The sequence below is a fragment of the Clarias gariepinus genome, chromosome 25 (genome assembly GCF_024256425.1).
Source record: "Clarias gariepinus isolate MV-2021 ecotype Netherlands chromosome 25, CGAR_prim_01v2, whole genome shotgun sequence".
Classification (NCBI taxonomy): domain Eukaryota; kingdom Metazoa; phylum Chordata; class Actinopteri; order Siluriformes; family Clariidae; genus Clarias; species Clarias gariepinus.
In genome coordinates this window covers 6350593-6370165 of record NC_071124.1, presented here as the reverse complement: position 1 = coordinate 6370165, position 19573 = coordinate 6350593, and the positions used below count along the sequence as shown (strand labels likewise).

Sequence of the window (19573 nt, the reverse complement as noted above, 5' to 3'; positions counted from 1 at the left end):
TACAGTACAACAGTGCCACAAAGGCTGAAACACTGATGCTGGTTCTTGATGAGCTGCCAAGTCTGGCTGCCATTTCTGAGAGAATCCTTTGAATCGTTCAATGGAAATAAACTGCTGTAGTGGAATAGTTAGATTAAGACACACAAACACAAACAGACCTAGAAAATTCCCCAGATGAGAAGAAAATCCGCTGCCTAGTGGGCTGCCGAGACTGACCCAAAGAATGGCAGCGACCACTGGACTGGAGAGAACAAAAATCTAAAGATTTAAAGCGTCTTCAACAACTTTACCTACTGATGGTATAATATTTAGCAAATCGTAAAATTTTTAACATTACAATGGAAAAAATTCTGCACTTTCATTTGTTCATGTATCATCAATTTGAATAATAATTTAATATTGATTCCGTATATTTATAAAATCATGATACTTTTCACAATACAAATAGAATTTGCAACTGGATATTGCAATAATATCGTATTAGGTGGTCCTTGGTGATTCTCATCCTTATTAAAGACATCCATTCTTTCCCGACACAGAGGCTTACATGTAGCACTTTCTCACTGTCGTAATGTCCCAACTGTCTTACATAATTATTTTAAAACATTAAAATCCCGCTCAGCAATCCTGCAACATTTATCATCCCCCATCCTCTTTGTCATTCTCCTCCTCTGCCATATAACACCGCTCTGTCCTTAATACCCTGCCTACTGCATCTTTAATACATTCATAATTGGCTTGTTTCCGCTGGAAGCTTGGTTTATCAAACACCAGTCAGAGGTGTGCCGCGGAGTTCTCGGATAGCTCCGGAATGCGGATGCATTTTCTGGGTCATTAAGTTAATGAGTTTGTAGAATATCAATATTTTCGCACCAGACACAAACAACGGGCATTTTAATCAAGATGGTAAACAGGTCTGTAAACGCTGGTTATGTTCCAAATTTAAATTCGTGAGAATAAATTGTACAGAGGGAAGACACTGACAAATGCAACTGGTTACAATTTTTATCTACTTTCAGTTTCTGTTTTGTTTTGTTTTTATTTTAGGGAGTAATGTTTGAGCCAGGTGGCAGGGCGCATCCCAACATGTGGCCAGGTTCGCTGAAATATTCCCCCAGGCCCACAACAACCCTAAGTGGTATGGACAATGGATGGTTGGATGGATGATTGGATGGATGGACGTTTGAGCAGAAAAAAATCTTTTCAGAGTTTTAGAATGTATGAATAAAGCAGAATGGATATTATTGCTTCTGCAAGGGGTTGCATTTCATCTTTCCTTCATCATTTTCTGGGGATCCAGTTTAAATTTTACCTTTTCTCAATTTCAGATGTTCAAAATAGGTATGGCACAGTGGCGTAGTGGTCATCACTGTGGCCTCGCACCTCCAGGGACGTTTACATGTTCTCCTCGTGCATGCTGGTTTTCCTCTGGTTTCCAAAAAAATCGCCTGTAGTGTAAATGTGTTTGCCCTGCTATGAAATCCAACTCTGTCCGGGGCATACTCCATCTTGTGCCCAAAGTCTCCTGGAATAGGCTCCAGGTCCCCTAAATTCACTCCAGTGCTGCAAATCTAAATCAGTGTTTGATTTAGTTTTTCAGAGAGCATAGTAAATCAATTAGATTTTTGTTTTTTAATCCATCAGGTTTACTGTAGGTTAGAGCTGCCTTGGGCTCAAGACCAGTAGGGGCCCCCGAGGGGTGACAAACTTATTTACTTTTATAAGACTGTGGTTAAGAATGCTGGTTTTAGAGGTCACATGTACATTTTCCCCTCAATAGACTCTAGAATCCCCTCTGGGTTTACTCCACATTCACATCTACTCCACAGAGTGTGTGTGTGTCAGTGTGTGAAGCAGAGAGGGGGTGTGGTGAGAGTGTAAAGATAGGCTGAAACAGAGAGGGAGAGAATGGATCTTTAACCTCTATAATGAGACTTTCTTTTGCTTTACACGCTCGCACACACGTGTGCTATAAGAAACAGTACACGCGCGCTGTATGCATGCGCTCATGAACACAAAATAAAATGTTTTACACGCACACACGTGGTCACAGTGCTATAGTAAACAGTACACGCGTGCACGAATGTTGATTTTACCAGTAAGAGACGCGCACTAAGACCCAGCAGGGGAGACAGTTACCCACAATTCCACAGCGTAAGAGAGAAAAAAAGCGTTGGATCAGTTGTGATTACGTGACGCTCGGTCAAAACAAGAAGCACATGTGTGATACATGATACTCGGTACTCGTAAACCAAGACATGTTCATTTTTTAAGTCAAAATTTATTAAAAAAAAAAACACGTTACTCGCAATCCAAGGTTTCACTGTATTCCTATATTTGAATAAAAAAAATTATCTATCCTGAGGGGGCAATAAATTTTTTTTCTTTACAGTTAAAAGGATGCAAAAAGTTTAAAAATTGATGATTTAGTATCCTTTGAGCTAATAAACACACACCGGCACACCATGCCTAGATGAAAACCTTCGCCTGCGCTCCTCATCGATCCACTTCTTACTCCAGTGCCTCTTTAATGTCCTGATTTAATCTGACATTGAATGATGTGAGTTAACTACGGTTCACTCCCAATGAGTTAGCAGGAGCCCCAACTGGCATCAGAAAAGCCAAACACTCGCTACATGTCAGCTTTCATTGTTTCAAATCCTAATTGTTCTTGTGGTGGCTGAAATGTAAAGCTTGATCTGCCTTAACTATTGTTAGTTTTCCCTCTTTTCTCCTTTTAGCTAGTTCGTGTTTATTCGAAGTTACGGTACGTATGGCTGATTTCCATTTCTCATCTGCTACTTATGCAGAAAAATATTTAAAGTGAGAGGCTCAGATAGGAAAATGGTTAAGTTTCTTTCATATGCTCGCTAGAGGATCCTAAACAAGGCTTTAAACCTTCGTCTATATATAGATATACAGTATTATCATGATCATCTAACTTGTTTACATGAGGTTGCATCGGGGCTGTGTTTATATTCCTTAAAGGTCTGATATTTTACTATTTCTTTATAACACAGGTCTCAGAGGTCCTCCAAGGTGTGTCTGTTAGTGCTCCAGCTTAAATATACCTCAGATAATGTTGTTGTTTTTTATATCAAACACCCCTTGGTTCACTCCTCTTCCAAACATGCCATTTCAGTGTCACGCCCCTTCAGAAAACAAGAGAGCTGAGCAACAACCCGGGGGAGGGTGTTCTCTTATATGAGGTCACATTAGGGGGAAATCGTATCTGCTCAGGACAAAAAGCAAGATAAGTTTTTCTCTCCTTTTTTTTGGTTGTCAGGGAGGGGCAAATACTTTTTTTTACAGCACTGTACATCAGTGAGGTCCTTAAGAGGTGTTAGTTACACAGTGAAGTGGTCAGTGTCAACCTGCAACTGCTTCGTGTTGCTCGGCATTAAAGACACACTGTCATGTTTTATTCCTGATTTAAACCATTACACAGACACCATGTGATTTCTTTTCGCTTGCTTGTTTTTCTTTGAGTGTACTGCATCAGAGGCACAGAAAATATCATTTCACCGTAGTCCTCCTCACATTTAAGACGTATTAGAAACGAGCACCTGCCGCATAAATGAAAGCTCATACTGGAATAAGCGGTAACTTATCGCAGTAATTTATGCAACTGACCCTGCGAGAAACTCTGAGCTGGAGGGATTACACAGCAATTCACAATGCGCCGCTCTAAAGTATAGTCGTGGCATATTTTTAGGAAAGTGTTGTGTCGGCTATTGCGCTAATTGCTCTAGCTCACTAATGCACCGGCTACAATAGGAGCTGCTGTCTCTCGGTGGAAATGAACACAAAATGAGCGTTAATTACTGACCCTTTTACACGGAATAGCACTCGAGCTCTCGCCTTGTCTGACCTGCCTCAGTGTGTGACTGAGAAGACGGAAAAAACTCTGAAATTCTTATTATAAATAGCAGTTGGAGGCACAGGGGTGGGAGTCAGAGTCAAGGGTAAAGGGCTGGTGTGGTCTGTGTGCTGTCTGCCACCCTGTCCAATCTGCCCTTGAATTGTTAATTACTGACAGGCCCTTGAATGAGTGGGGAGTTTAATTGCACTCTTTGACCCTCGTTGATGGCACATTCTTACACACTCACATCCATGCATTATCTGGGGCTTCGGTCTCTGGTGTGACGCCAGTGAGGAGACAAAGTGCTCTTTAACGGATAAATGTGGCATCTTTTGTGGTCCAGTCAATAATGACATGTAGACACATGCAGGGAAGCACAACTGTGTCTGATGAAGTGTGTGTGTGTGTGTGTGTGTGTGACACCCCTTTCAGACGCTCTTTAAGTAAAGATCCTGCAGGGCTCAAGGGCAGATGCTACAGATGGCAGCTCTGTGATGACCTTTTAATGAAAAATCCCAAAGTGAGAAAACATCCACAAAAATGCAAAAAATTACACATAATAAATCCCTTGGAACATCGATACGAACCGTATTCACTTTATAGGCTCACTATGTAGGATATATCTAAATGTTTTGCCAAAATTTTGTGGTGCTTCATCGTTGATCATTTTCCTATAACAGAATGCCGCAATATGTTTTATTCCTAAAATATCACACGCATTTAATACACTGCCAAAAAAAAAATAGATTTAACTAACCAAATAGTTAAGAGCCTTCCATTGGATAATTTCTTTTTTTTTTTCTTTTTTTGGATTTTTTCCAGATGTTCTCCCTAATTTAGTCGTGTCCAATTCCTCCCCGTCACTAGGGGGCTCCACATTAAGGCTACTACTACCACTCAGTCAGGAGGGCCGAAGACTATCACGTGTTTCCTCTGAACCACGTGACGCCAGCCGACCGCATCTTTTCTTCAGCGCGCCCCTGATTGGCTGTAGAGCCGTGATTAATGTGGGAGCACGAAGTACCTCTCATCCCTCCCCTCTGAGAGAGCTCGGCCAATCAGCTCTCTCTAGACCTTTGAGAGGAGCGAAAGGTTACAGCATCACCCGGGAATCAAACCAGCGATCTCCAGATGATAGGACGAGCACTTTTACCACTGCGCCACTTGGAGGCCTGGCTTCTCATTTCTTAAACAACAATGTGGCAATGTTACTCTGACATTACTCTGTTTCAGATGGCTAAAATGATAACAAAAAACAGTAAGGATATTGCTGAAACTACTAAAGTTAAAACTACTAATGTTGTGTTAATAAACTGGAAACCGCATTCTATTTTTTTGAATGAGTGTGAGGGGAGATCACTCAAACGCTTGTTGAAATCAAAAGTAGAACCCACGCCTATGTTTAACAGTGAAAGCAAGACCATTTCTGCATGCACAAAGCAAAGAGAACTCAAGGGATTAGGACTAAACAGCTGTGTAGCCTTAAGAGACAGTCCTTCTTAGAATCAGTGAGGCTAATTGGAAAAAAAAAAATCTTTAACTTGGATAAGGTGCAAGAATGGGCTGTGGAGCGTAGGAAAAATGGTCTGATAAGTCCAGATGTACCCTGTTCCAGAGTAATTGGCCCATCAAGGTAAGAAGAGAAGTGAATGAGGTGATGCACCCATCATGGCTAGTGTCTACCATACAAGCCTCAGGAGCCAGTTTTATGGTCTGGAGTTGCTTCATTTTGGTCAGGTTAAGGTTCAGCAATGTTACGTTATGTGCCCAAAAATGGGGTCAGCTGACTGCATAAATATACTGTATGGCCAGATTTTGGCATGAACATATTCCAAGATGATGATGATGATGGTTCAAATGGTGAAAGATTGGTTCAGGGTGCAGGAGACATCATTTTCACACATGGCTTGGCCACCACAGAGTCCGGAATATTCGGGATGTACCGGTGAAGGATTTACACAGAGATCCGACTCTTCCATAATCAATGCACGATCTTGGAGAGAAATGAATGCAATTCTGGATGGAAATACATGTTGCATAAGCATGTTTGCCATAATCAAAGCCAAAGGCCGTCCACCTAAATACTGGAGTGGGTGACATTTTTTTTTTCCCGTGCAGTGTATTTTACTTTCAAAGAATATGCAGCCATGAATGCTTTTCTGATGTACAAGATGACAGGAAGTTCCACATCAAAATTTATGCTACGCAACATTATGGAACGTTCTCAGTAGGACTGGAATGTGCATTAGCACCATTTTCAACAGTGAGATTTATTCTGCACTATTATCACTATTAAAGTATAAAGATATTGATTGGTGGATATTTATCCTTATCTTAATTAGTGTTTGAGTGTTTGTTTTTAATAAAATTACATTACTGTAAAATAGAGACAACAACATCATGTACTCAATCAAGCTAATATAATAATAAAATCCCTATAATTGAAACATAAGCTTATCTTTCATGCTTTCCCATCAGACTACCCTTTCCATTAGCTGAGAGCTTTTCCATTTGGGAGATGACCTAACAGCAATAAATCGTCCACGATAAGGAGCTTATTTGTCCCACCTTAGAATTTACCTGCCAGGAAATGTATTGAGCCAAAGTGGCACACTCTTCCCATTAAACTGTCCCATTAAAAACACATTAGAGCAGAGAAGTCTCGTTCTGTTCTGTGTGATCCTACGATAGCGGTTTAAGCTTTCGGTTGTAAAATAACTCAGTGCTGAAATGCTACAAAACCCGTTACAAACACGCGAGCACAACAGAGAGATAAAGAGAATAATCTGTTCTAATTATAAATCTAATTTATGCACCGATCACTTACAAGTGCATTAATCTTAAAGAACCCGATTTAAATAGGGCTTTTAACCATAAGCACTGTCGCAAAGCAGCCTTATTTTAAAAGTTTTTTTAATCCCTATGGAACGAATTGGAGGAGGCAGGGGCAAGGAAACGCTCTCGGAGATGACAAGAGGAACCTGGAAAGGGACCTGACCTCTTCTGGAGGTCAGTAAGTCATGAGATTATAAATCCTTACAGTACACAGGTGTAGAATAGGAAAATGAACTGATGAACTGATATACATACAGAAAAGTCTTTATTATTACAGCAGCGGTTCTTACAAGGTACAAAGTGGTTTTATGTGGTGATACTGTAAAGCATCAGAGGTGGAAGGTAACTGAGTAAATTTACTTTGTAACAGTATTTTCACATATCTGTACTTTACTTGTGTAGTTTTATTACAGAATATATTTTATGTAGTAAAGCAAATAACTGTACTTTTACTTAAGTACATAGTACATTTTTGAATTGTGTTGTGTTACAAAACCACAAGTGATATATAGTATATTCAAGTCAATTCAATTTTATTTTATTTGTAAAGCCTTTTTGATATTGTCGCAAATCAAAAGAATTATTTAAGTTTGTTTGGAATGTGAATGTGTATGAATCAAAATGATCAGATAGTCCCTGGTGAGCAAGCCGAGGGCCACAGTGGCAAGGAAAAACTCCCTGAGATGGCAATAGGAAGAAGACTTGAGAGGAACCAGACTCAACAGGGAACCCATCCTCATCTGGGTGGAACAGAGAGCGGGAATTGATCTGCAGACATACTGTGTGTTAGGTGGCAGGCAGTTCAGTATAACAGTTTACATTTACTTTTAGGCATTTGGCAGACTTACATTTTTATCTCATTATACATCTGAGCAGTTGAGGGTTAAGGGCCTTGCTCAAGGGCCTAACAGTGGCAACTTGGTGGTTGTGGGGTTTGAACCTGGGATCTTCCAAACCGTAGTCCAGTGGCTTATCCACTTAATGTTCGTTGATGTTAACTGAAGTCAATACAGAGTTCAGGTAGATATTGGAAGCTCAGGTAGACTTGTAGGAAATTCCAGTCTTGAACTATCAGAGAAACAGCTGTCAACATCAGTCGAGGCCAGAACCGTCTTCATGGTAGAGTGAAACCGTCCCCAGACACCAGACGCATCCCAAAGAGACACACGGGGCATCCATGTGACGAGATCTCCAACCAGAAGCAGGGCACCAGGATGAGTCAGACAGGTCCAGATGGCAGAGGGAGTATATGAAGTATATGAAGCAGGAATTTTGCCACATGATTACTATTATGCATAACTACACTTTCATTTCTCTCCAGGAAGGACTAATAACTCAACAAGTGTTTGAAATCAGAAATGGAGCTGGTTGCAGACATCAACGAAAACAGCATACAGGTACTCCCCGACTTACAAACATTTGAGTTACAAATTTCCACAGGTACTGTACAGTACGAACAGACCGCGGTTCTACAAACATCCGTAGATGTGAACAAATCGCAAAAGTAGCTCACGTGTACTGTAAATAACACAGACCCTGCAGTGCGCCAAATTTCAATATTTACAATTATATACAATATTTTCAGTGTGTAAGTGAATGTCTAAAGTATATTGTATGTGTGTGGTGTGGAGGTGCGGGAGAAATTAGTCGGCCTCAATGGTTTCAATGAATCAGTCCTGGAGCACGATGATGGAAAACAGCTCTGAGCCAAAATGGTGTCTGGGGTTTCCCTTGCAGTTTAAAGGCACAGAGACAATAGTGTAAGATTAAGTACTCCTTAGGCGGAGTTACAGATCTTGGCCACGTGATGGGAGCGTGAGGTAAGGGGACAGGGATTAAGTGAAGTGGATGGGTACACTTTACATTTTATATTCATTTCAAAGATGTATAAGGCTCACTTTCTCGAACTTATGAACAAATCCGACTTACGAACATGCTTCCTGAACGTAGGTTTTGAAAATTGAGAACAGATTGGAGAAGAGACCCATCTGTCTTTGGAAACTGCACCCACAATCATTTACCAATAACACTTGAACATTTTAGGAACTCAGCTGGGAGTTATTGGTACATTCTCCCATACAGTCCTGACCTCATTCCAAGCCATCTCCAACATGTTTGGGGTGTTAAAGGAGCTCCTGGGAGGCCAGCGTTTCAGACGTGAAGCAGGCAGTCTGATCATGGCTGCAACGCACTGAGAAACCTTTTTACCTTGATAGTATCCAAGCACTTAGGTAACTCTAGAATGAGTGTGATAGTGTAGCAGGGGATCATATAGTAAGATAAAGGGAGTTCTCTCAGCTATGTTCTGTTATTCTACACAATCAAAACTGTGATTTGACTTGGATGCCCCTTGTGTAATCGGGCTTTCTCTGAAATTGTTTTGCTGGCTAAAATAATCCACAAGAAACAGCAGTACAGTGAAAAATGTTTGCTTTATTACAAAATAATAAAATAGTACGCATAAAAGATGACGATTAAGATTATAACCATATACAGTATGTGACCATGATTTTTCTGATCTTGCGCAACAGTCAAGTTGTAAGTGGCTGTCTTTGCTTTGCATTGCAAGGAGTACAGATGTAAGCGTGGGTTTAAAGTGTGTAACTGTGTGTGCTCACATGACAGCTACATTAACCTCCTGACTAAGGCAGGACACTAAGAGCTGAGTCACCTTTGCTGAGATCTGAGTCATCATCGCTGAGAAGTGATCAAGGCACAAATATGATTAGCTAACACTAACACAGATGTCCCAGAACACCAAAGCAATGAAATATCACTTACCGTTATGCAGAATTCATTTATTATTGTTATTACTATTATTATAAGATCATACTTCAATATATTAAATAAAGGATAGTGATTAGGAGAGGAATACAATATTTTACAGCATACCCTTTTAACAAACAAGCTAACAAACTTTTAATACCTTCTAACTGTTAACAGTTCATTTTAGGGGACATGGAGCATCAAACCATTTCAAGACACAAGCACATATTCTTATACACCCAAACACACACTTCAGGCAATTAATCTGCTCCAACGCTCCGTCCGCATGTCTTTGGAAGTATCCGAACACAAACACAGCGAGAAAATGCAAATTCCACGCACAGACTAAAGGCAATAATTAAACCCTCAACCCTGGAGGTGCGAGGCGATAGTGCTAACCATGGAGCCAACCACGGTGCCGCCTAGGGATATTCATAGTTATTTGATTTAAATGTTTAAATGTTGTTGTTTTGCCTATTGGCAAAATTCAAACACTGTCTCATTATCTATCCGAGGAAAAGAAATGACTCAAGCCCCTAAAGTAACATATAGGCTATGTTCATCTTAGCATTTAAATATTACACATTAAAAAAAGCTAAACACTGACCTTAAACGCTTACATCCGATATAGCCTTGTGTAGTATAGTTGCACTGAGCAATACTAACTTTAAATCCTGCTGGAAGATTTTTACACTTGTCTTGTCTCAATAGCACCATTGCATATTGTTCTCTAATGAGACTGCTCAGAAAGTCTCTCTTACTGCATTCAATAACTAATATTTAAGCATAACATGTAAGTCGCGTTATCATATATGATGCTGTTTCACCCTAAAGCATTCAGTTTGAGCTTGGTCCGACCTGATGGTTTAATGTTGCATGGGAATTTCTGATTCGTTTAATGATAATAAAATCTGAACCTTTTTAAATTAAGTTTCCATTACATTATAAATTTTGTCAAATATTAGTTATAACTTTTGGAGCACTCTTTGAAAGCATTAATAACAGTGATATACTGTAGTACTTACTGGTTTCATTTACTTCCTTAGTGTTTCTTCCTCATAAAATACAATGACAAGTGTGGTGAACCTTATTCTGAAGACATACTCTACCGTATGCCAATATTCAGCACGTTATTTTGCTCGGCAAACCCATATCCTTCTGCGATTGGTTAAACTAACCATGAACAGCAGAGCAGGCGTCAGACAGTGTAATTACCAGGTGTGAAAGGTAGTTTTTAATTCTTTTCGGTACTATCTAGCCAAAAGGTGTGGAGAATAAACCATGGAAGGGTGGACAGTCCTTATAAACCTACAAGACTTACTTTATATTTCCACTTATTCGGTTTAAGAATATCGATTAACTTGTGGGTTCTGGGGTTAAATCGCAAATAGCGTTGAATGGAAAGTTAGGGCACTATGTAGGGTATACAATCCCTTGTTCCGCACAACAAGTAGAACTCTTGATCAGGGGTTAGAAAGAGAGATTTAGGCTGTTAGAATCTATTAAGCTTTGCAGCTTATGTTAGCCATGAACAACACAATACAATATTTAATTTTCGGAAGTGCTCCTTTGACTTGAATTTGGGTTGTTTGAATTTGGGTTTTGGCAGGCCGCTGCTCTCCCCTCTTTTCAGTACTGCAGACCTTACCGACCTACTTTTACCCTAACTAACTGTTTTATAATAGAAACTATGGTACGCACTGTATGGTTGTCCATGCACTTTTCAAGTGGAGCTGGAGGTGAAAGCATTGATAGCAGTGTTGGGTGTAACGCGATAGAGTACTTGGATTACTTTTTTGATGTAACGAGTAATCTAACGCGTTTCGTCCGCCATTTAAATACTCAGCTATTTAGTTATAGTTTTAAAAATGTAATCCATTATTCAGACAATTTATGTAACCCATGAGCCAGACAGCAGTCATTCCGATAGTATGTGTGTGTGAAAGTTGTCCTACAAGCCCCGCCCCCAATAACCCGCGCCCTCTGCTATTCCTGCTGTTATATCCCTATCTCACCTATGCGGTTTGAGTTGCGGTGAGAAGCGGTGTTATGCACTGTGACTGCCGACTTTCTTAGAAGTTCTGCCAGGTCTGTGAGCTTGGAATCACAGCACCAAAACTCACGGTGAGTCATGATGAACCGTACTTACGGCCACTGTGCGAAACCGCGTAGTGGGTACGAGTGGTTAACCGATTATGGGCCAAACGTCGCTGAGTGATGATGGTAGAATAATTATAAAGGTCTTGACTAAACAAAATGTATGAGGAATCACAAAGAAGTTGTCATTTTCTGCAATAGAGAAGTAGTTACTTTTATCAGAACGTAACGCTGTAATATAACTGATTGCTTTTTAATGACAGTAATTTTGTAATGTAACTAGTTACGTTCCCCAACACTGATTGATAGATGCGAGACAACAAACACAAACTTGAGCTTTACACATGATGCAAAAAGAACAACAGGTCAGAAGTGAGACTGGGGTCGCTTTTACTGGACAACCAACAGTGAGAATTCTGACATTGTGTCAAGGCTGAACATTTTGGTATATTAAAATTAATTATTACATTAATTAACAGTGCATTTATGGACAGCTTTAGATTTTCAGCACTCGGATCACTATACGGATCTCTTTTATCCGCATATTTAGATGTAATTCAGCCTCTATTGTCAGAATCTCTGGATAAAAAATTTAAAAAACGCCTTGCGAATGACTAAATCCAATTGTAAATGTCTTCAAAAGTGAAATGATAATGTCAGCATGCCTCAGATGGCACGCTGCTACCCTTTCAAACGGATGAATACGGAGTTCAGACCACTGATGATTTTCAGACTCAAAATAAACTTGATTCTGAAAAAAAAAATCTTAGCGTTCAGTTCGTATTCTTATTAGAAATTCCACTGCAAATCCCTTTAAACCCGCTGTGGGAAGGTGATGAATCTTCTCCACATGGAAATCCCGACTGAGATTTAAAGCTGCAGATGAAAGCACCCACTCTGTGCAGAACCATTCGATTTTTCTTTCTAATCAAACATTGAACCATACCACTAGTGTCTGTGATTCAGAAAGCTGCGCGTGTGTGTGCTTGGGTGTAGGTGTGAGTCTCTGACCACTCCAAAGATCCTATTATCTAAAATTCCAGGAACCAGATCAATGTGGATTCAGGTAGGAAACTTTATCAAACTTGAAAGCGTACCTGTTCAAAGAACTCATCCATGAAGCCTTTCTCCATTCCCACTGCCACCTCCTCCTCCTCTTCGGTGTCCTTACCCTGGGAGACAAATAACATCCAATTAACATTAGCACTTAATGTCAATGTAAAAAAGCTTCCCAGGGTCTTTTTACCCAAGTTATGACATTACAGTAAGGGATTTATTTCTCAGCAGATTAATTAGTCATGCTATTATTTATAGACTGTTTATTTATATACCACATATGTAATTGTACAAGTGCAAAAATGGATAGCGTTTAAAGTTCAGCATCTGACACGAAGAGAGGAAAAAAGTAATACAATGAAAATTAAAAAATTGTGGACAGTCCTAGTGGTCATAAATGGGAACTGCAACAAGCACAAAGAGGCCCATTGGGACAGGAATCACACTGCTCCTTGCTATGATTTGCAGTGCAGGAGGATTACTGGATAAAGTAGTTAACAACAGCATTGCCAGAATTATATATTTTATACCAAATTGTCTAATAAAAAAAAACTCATCAATATTTTTGCAGCAAACAATTACATTTAAACCTAATACATTAACACAAAGACAAATAGTGTATCCATGAAGTACAGAACTACATCTATTGTAAAATTCATTAGGTTTTGAAGATTGGGAAATGAAAAAAAAATTTCATTAAAAGTATATAAAGGAAACGTGTGTGCACCACAGTGACCCTGTTTGCTATGTACACATTTTACCGCGTTTAATGATACCAGCTGTTCAGTTTATGGGGACCAGAAGGCCGCCTGCTGTATTAAAAATAGTTAAACAAATGTCTTTTGATTGTGCAAAGTAACAGAAAACTGTTTAAAAGTTTAAAATCTCCCTTTATTTCTCCATATAATCCCCTGCTACACTAATGCATTTATCCCAGTGTTTCACTAGTGCTTTGAATACCGCCATGCACTGCTGCCGCTTACACCATCATTTACTATAACTAGAGAAAACATTAAAGATTTTCTTCAGGGTTGAACCGTTGATTTTAACAGGAGAATGGAGAGTGCTGTTGTTATAGTGGGTTTGTAACTGAAAGTTTCATCTGCAATAAAAAAAAAGGTTCACTACAAAGGAATACGGTTTACAACCTTGAACTCCTGAATCCTTTACATTCTGAAGATGTTCATACTCCTACCATGCACCTTTTAACGTTTTAATCTCAACAACACACTTCAACGTCTTTTTGGGTTCGAAATTTCTCATGCTCCAAACACAAGATCACACAAAATGAGCGGAGCCTCAGGAAAAGTTGTGAACCGTGAATCATTACATCATTGATGAGCACAGCAGGACAAGTTATTAGAAGGCTTTTATTCAATCAAGACCTTGTGAGAACAACAAGCACGAAACCTACTAGGGATGTATCTTTTTTTCCTGATAACCCATGCTTCTATGGGTATATCTCTTTCTGTTAGCTGGACATTTTGTTTGGCAACACATTGCATCGCATAAGAAACTGTAGTATGATTATAATGGAGGTCATGTTGTCTGATGAGTTCAGAATGACCCTATTCCAAAGCGATGGGCGGCTCAGGATAAGAAGGGAAACGCATGAAGTGATGCATCCGTCATGCACCCATCATGCATAGTGTCCACTGTACAAGAGGCAGTGTTATGATCTGGGGTTGCTTCAGTTGCTCAGGTCTAGACTCAGCAACGTTATGTGGCAATAAAATGAAGTCAGCTGACGACCTGAATGTACTGATTCACCAGGTTATCTCAAACTGTGAAAGATTGGTCCTGATGCGGAATTTAATCAGCGCGTTTATGCTTAAGACAGATTAGCATTTAGAATTAGCCTAGAAAACAAGTTAACTTGGTTAAGACAGCCAGTTAATTAAAAAAATTAGCCAAGTTTACTTCTGTATATACTACTGTAAAGTAGAGTCAGGGCACTCGTTCTGGATTTCCACACTGCAGTCCGGTGGCTCCATATTTACATGCACATGGACAGCTATAGCACATACTATATGGTATAGTACAAGAACGCCACAGTAGGTGACCAAACAAAACAAATCTTTATGCTAAACTAAATAAAACTAAATGAAGCCAATTGATGCTGGTGTAAAACCATGAAATAATAAAACTACATAGGGTATTCTATTATATGGAGACCTTTTCTGATTAAACCAACATCCTGAACATGCCTAGGGCTGTTAGTGGGCTGCTACTGCATTTCAAAATAGTACATATGCAAGTTCTTGATTAAAAGAATCAAAATGCAATGAGGAATTACATTCTTTCCTGTTTGAAAGGAGATGAAGCAATGCAGTAAATGTATTGTCTGCATGTCACAAATCATTGCAGTCCATACATTCACAACCTTGGAGAGATTAATTCATTTTTTTTATGCAATGCGAATGGTTAGAATAACAGAAAATTCAGCCAATACCAATACAGAACCAAATTATACCAATACCAAATTAAAAAACACTTGTAGTAAAATGGTAGCCTGGTTTTCTAACATCCCCAAACAAACAGCAGCAATTATGACCCAATTTTAGCATTAGCTCAATGATAATCCTCAAGTTTTTCAGCATGGGTCTCTCATGGATCTGTTTTCAATTTGCCACCTTGCACCTTTTCAGTACCGCTGTTCAGACTAATCATATCTAATCATACTTAATTAGAACGTCTTCAGAACAATGATACAATAAAATCTTCTTAGACTATAATTATAACAGTGCAAAGCTTATGACCCAGTTTCATATGTATGTTTTGGAGCCTATACTAGAGACTTGAGGTACGCCATATCTGAATTCACATTTGCTCCTCATTTAACAGCATTATTTATTTATTTTATCTTCTCATTATGGACATGTAGGGTAACAGCTCTGAGACAGGAGTAAGCCTCAAAGGACAGCGACTTCCTTTCTGTGATGAACAGCACCCCGGGGAAGAGCAGCTCCCCGCCCAGAGCCAATCTCCGACAGATTGAAACATGGCTCACTTGTCAATTAGCCCACAAGAACCCTCTGCCCCACTTGGAGCAAAGGCAATCAGCCAGGTCCTACAAAACGTGCTCGAACCAACTAAACATCTCTCACCACAGTAGAATAGACGATGATAAGGTACTGACAAAAAGACAGTTACCTCTTTTAATCGTTCACTATTATGAATCCCAGACAATAAACAAAAATTATTCAAACAAATAGTAATAAAGAAGTTGTCTATGGAGTCCTTGGACGTGATGTACAATGTAGAAATGAGATCAACAGAACACACAAGGGCAGAAAATATTTTTCTAACCAACAATGATTATCCTTAATGTGGAACTAAATAACTGCCAAATCATTGCTATGGCAAGGAAGAATTGATGTATTGTGAGATCTAGCTGTTGGTAGGGCCATTTTACCCTTTCCATTTTTTTATCACACAAAATTTGCATTCAGATTTAATTTACTTCACTTCAATTCCAGGTCAATGTGCGTACAAGAATGAGAGAACTCTTTCATAAAACGAACATCATCTTCTACTTCTAATGAAATATAATGTGCTGCATGCTTGTGCATTCATTTACTCATGCTTTATTAACATTTGTATTACCTGCTACAGACAGAGCAGACATTAGGAGAAGCATTTTACCCACAACAATGCTTTCTTGGTGGTGATGTTAAGCATGTTGAGTTGGGTTATACAGGCACGTACATTATTTTTCTTTTACATTATTTTTTGCATCACTTGCATGTAATTTATGCCTACTATGTGTAAAAATGTTTTTCATTAAAAGTGGCCGAGATCACTTTTACAGGAGCATTTACTGTAGATCGTTGCCTTTAAACATAAGCGCTTTGATGGTTTGACTGCAAAATGCGAAAAAAGTTACACTTGAATTTTCACACTTGTGAAAGACCTGCAAGACCTTTATACATCCTTCTTTTAGAAAATGTGAAATTATGCATTTTGGCAAAGTGCAACAGTAAACCACCGCAGTACATTGCGGGCACATGGCATTGCAGGCTTGTTTCTGTCATGTGATCAGGCAAAACTACATGGGTGAACTAAATGGATTATTAGAGAATTTGGAGAAAGTCGATAAAAAGGACATTTACAGTGGCATGAGTGCCAGTGCACTTCCTGCAGTCATGGACTGTTAAGGCCCCGTCCTCAACTAGTGAAGTAAAACTGAAACTGGTAGATCACTACTTTGATGATGTATTGTAAATTGAATTCTTAGTTTTGTTTTGTTTTTCATTTATTTATTATATTTTACTTTCATTCTTTAACAATCTTTGAAATAAAAAACAAACAAACAAACAAACATTTTTTTCTTTGTTCCAATTTTCTGCAGTCGGACATTAGAATATCATCACAAAGCTTGAGTTTGTGGATTTTTTAATTGTTTATTTTTAATTTTTTAATTAAAACTCATCAAATATATTATTGATATTAAATAGCTTATTTACATCAAACCTGCAGGCTAGTTTATCCACTGGCAAAACTGTTAGAGTTGGATTTATAGTGTTTTGCTAAATTATCATTTTAATTCACAATTTTTACTATTTTACCATTTGTGCGTTTTGAAACCCTTGAGACTCAAACAAACCATGCAAAAAATATTCTCTATCGGTCTGTAATAGCCGTCGCTTCTTTTTCAAAAACGCCTTAAAAACTGGTGTTCTCACTTGTAGTCAACCCCTTCCACTTTAAAGCTGAAAACGGGTCGTTCTTATTATTTATTTATTATTTAGCATTTATTTTTGAACTGATGGATAATTGTGTGTATAATGAAAATTAGAAAAAATAGGTAATAAAATCATAATATGATTAGGATAATGATTTATTCACCACAAAATATTTCCCTGTATAATTTATCATACTCGGCTTAACTACAGCCTTGTGTATCCAGTACATTCAACATACTGTATATCTGAAATTGAGCCTCAAAACGTGTTTGTTATTGAGTTTATAAACTCTATAGTGTTGTAAATTTCTAAATCCAACTTTAAGATCTAATTTTAAACAATGTGTAAAATATTTTTTTTGTTGTCAAAATTACTAGACATTACATGAGGTTAACATCATTAATATAATGATTGTTAATGAAATGCATTACTGGCTGTGATAAATTCATCATGGAGGCGACATACAAGTCCAATCTAGCCTGCAGTTGTGGTTTGGAATTATGAAAAGCCAAATATATATTTGTAAGGCTCATGCTCATGTAATGTCGTATAACGTCACTGCGAGCCAGCCTCAGCACCGCGCGGATGTTGAAGCTGTGATCTCGCTAATGTGCATTTAAGTGCCCTGTGGACTTAATGATGAAATATAGCAGAAAATCTTGAGTGAGAAGTGAGAGCGTGGCAGATAAAAAGAGAGAGGCAATACAAGTGATGAATCTCCAGTCCTCTCCTCCCCATCTGCTCTACTCCATCCACCTACTCTCTTCTCCTGTGTCCTTTGTCATCTTTCTCCGCCCTTCTCTTCATGTTTCTCAGTGTGACTTGCCTTCTCTCTGCCCATCTCTCTCTTTCTCTTTCTCTCTCTCTCTCACACACACACACACTCTGGAGCCAGCAGACAATAGGGAGGAGGCTTGAGCTCAATCCGAGTCTCATTACACCAGACGGCCCACACAACATGGACCGAGTTACCTGCAGCTGCCTCCTCGCTGCTACACTTGTTATTTTTTCTTCCATTCACATCCTACGTTACTTTCAGTCCTTTCATATACGGCGTCAGTTTATCCCTTTTATAATTACGGTGTTATAGCACTTTACCGCGTGACAACCAGTATAACCAAAAGGTGGCCAATTACAGAAGATTTTAACGATTTAACATTGTTCTTATTTTAATTACTAAATAACTGTCTAACCATTTAATAGTTTATAATGTTTTATCTCATGATGAGTGAGTATGGCCTACTGTGACCCTGTACGGGAAAAGCGGTATAGAGTGAGTGAGCGAGGAAGTGCTTTGATATTTGATCTAAATTTATTTTGAGCGCCAAATAATAAACGTATTATACTCTATACCACCAAAATAACTGATTACAGCCCAGGATTCCTCAACCCACGCTCTGATATAATAAATAAATAATAATAATGATTTGATTACTTGTCACATGTACCTTACAGCACAGTGAAATGATTTTTTTCGCATATCCCGGTTAGGAAGCTGAGGTCAGAGCGCAGGATAAAGCAGGATTTCATTTCCGGGGGAAAGCTTTCTCAGAAAAGTTTAAAAGTTTCAAGAAATGAAATTAAACATCAAGGAATAGAACAATACATATAATAATTATTTAGATAAGAATAAAAAATGATATGCTAGATCTTAGAACTGGCACCCCAACCATGGTGTACCCCACGTCAAGTCCCCTGCGATAGGCTCTATGCCTCCCATGATCCTGTGCAGGATAAACAACATAGAGATTGAAAGAATGAGTGATGGATCTGTGGCGATACAGTTTTACACCTATAATGTTCTGCGCAACTTTTTAATAAAGCAAATTGAGTCCCTATATTGGATTGAAAAATGCTTTAAACATTAACCAGATTGGGCCATCTCTACCATTCGGTTGAGGCCTGCGATTCTAAAAATATGTACTAGATGACACTGTCAGTAAATTATTTTTTTTTATCTATTTTTCGTGACTTCAGCATTCTTTTTCGTGACTTTTTTCCCCTTTTTTATTTATTTTTTATTTTTTTTTATTTATGTATTCATTGTATTTGTTAATATATTGATACTTTTACCTTGAAAGGACATATCAACCATTTGGATTAGGCCTATAGTGGGGGTTGTTAAAAACAAACATTGATGGTTGCTATTATTGCCTCAAGGTAATAAAAAAATTGAAAAAAAGTTAAAATGTTTGAAAGAATTGGTAGCGGAAAAAAGCATTTTGGGGGTTTTATACTGTATTTGTTCTCCTTGGGTAAAAAAAAAACAAAA

General features: G+C 38.6%; 1 protein-coding gene across 5 annotated transcripts in view; it reads right to left on the bottom strand.

Annotated features, from left to right (window-relative positions):
• The window catches only part of LOC128512760 (syntaxin-1A), a 107761-nt gene that overhangs the window by 74682 nt on the left and 13506 nt on the right, over positions 1-19573 (bottom strand). For all 5 annotated transcript variants that reach the window (XM_053486166.1, XM_053486169.1, XM_053486167.1 and 2 more), the window contains exon 2: positions 12658-12732. In XM_053486166.1, the coding sequence (XP_053342141.1) occupies positions 12658-12732 (75 nt within the window). The remainder of the gene's footprint in view (positions 1-12657; positions 12733-19573) is intronic.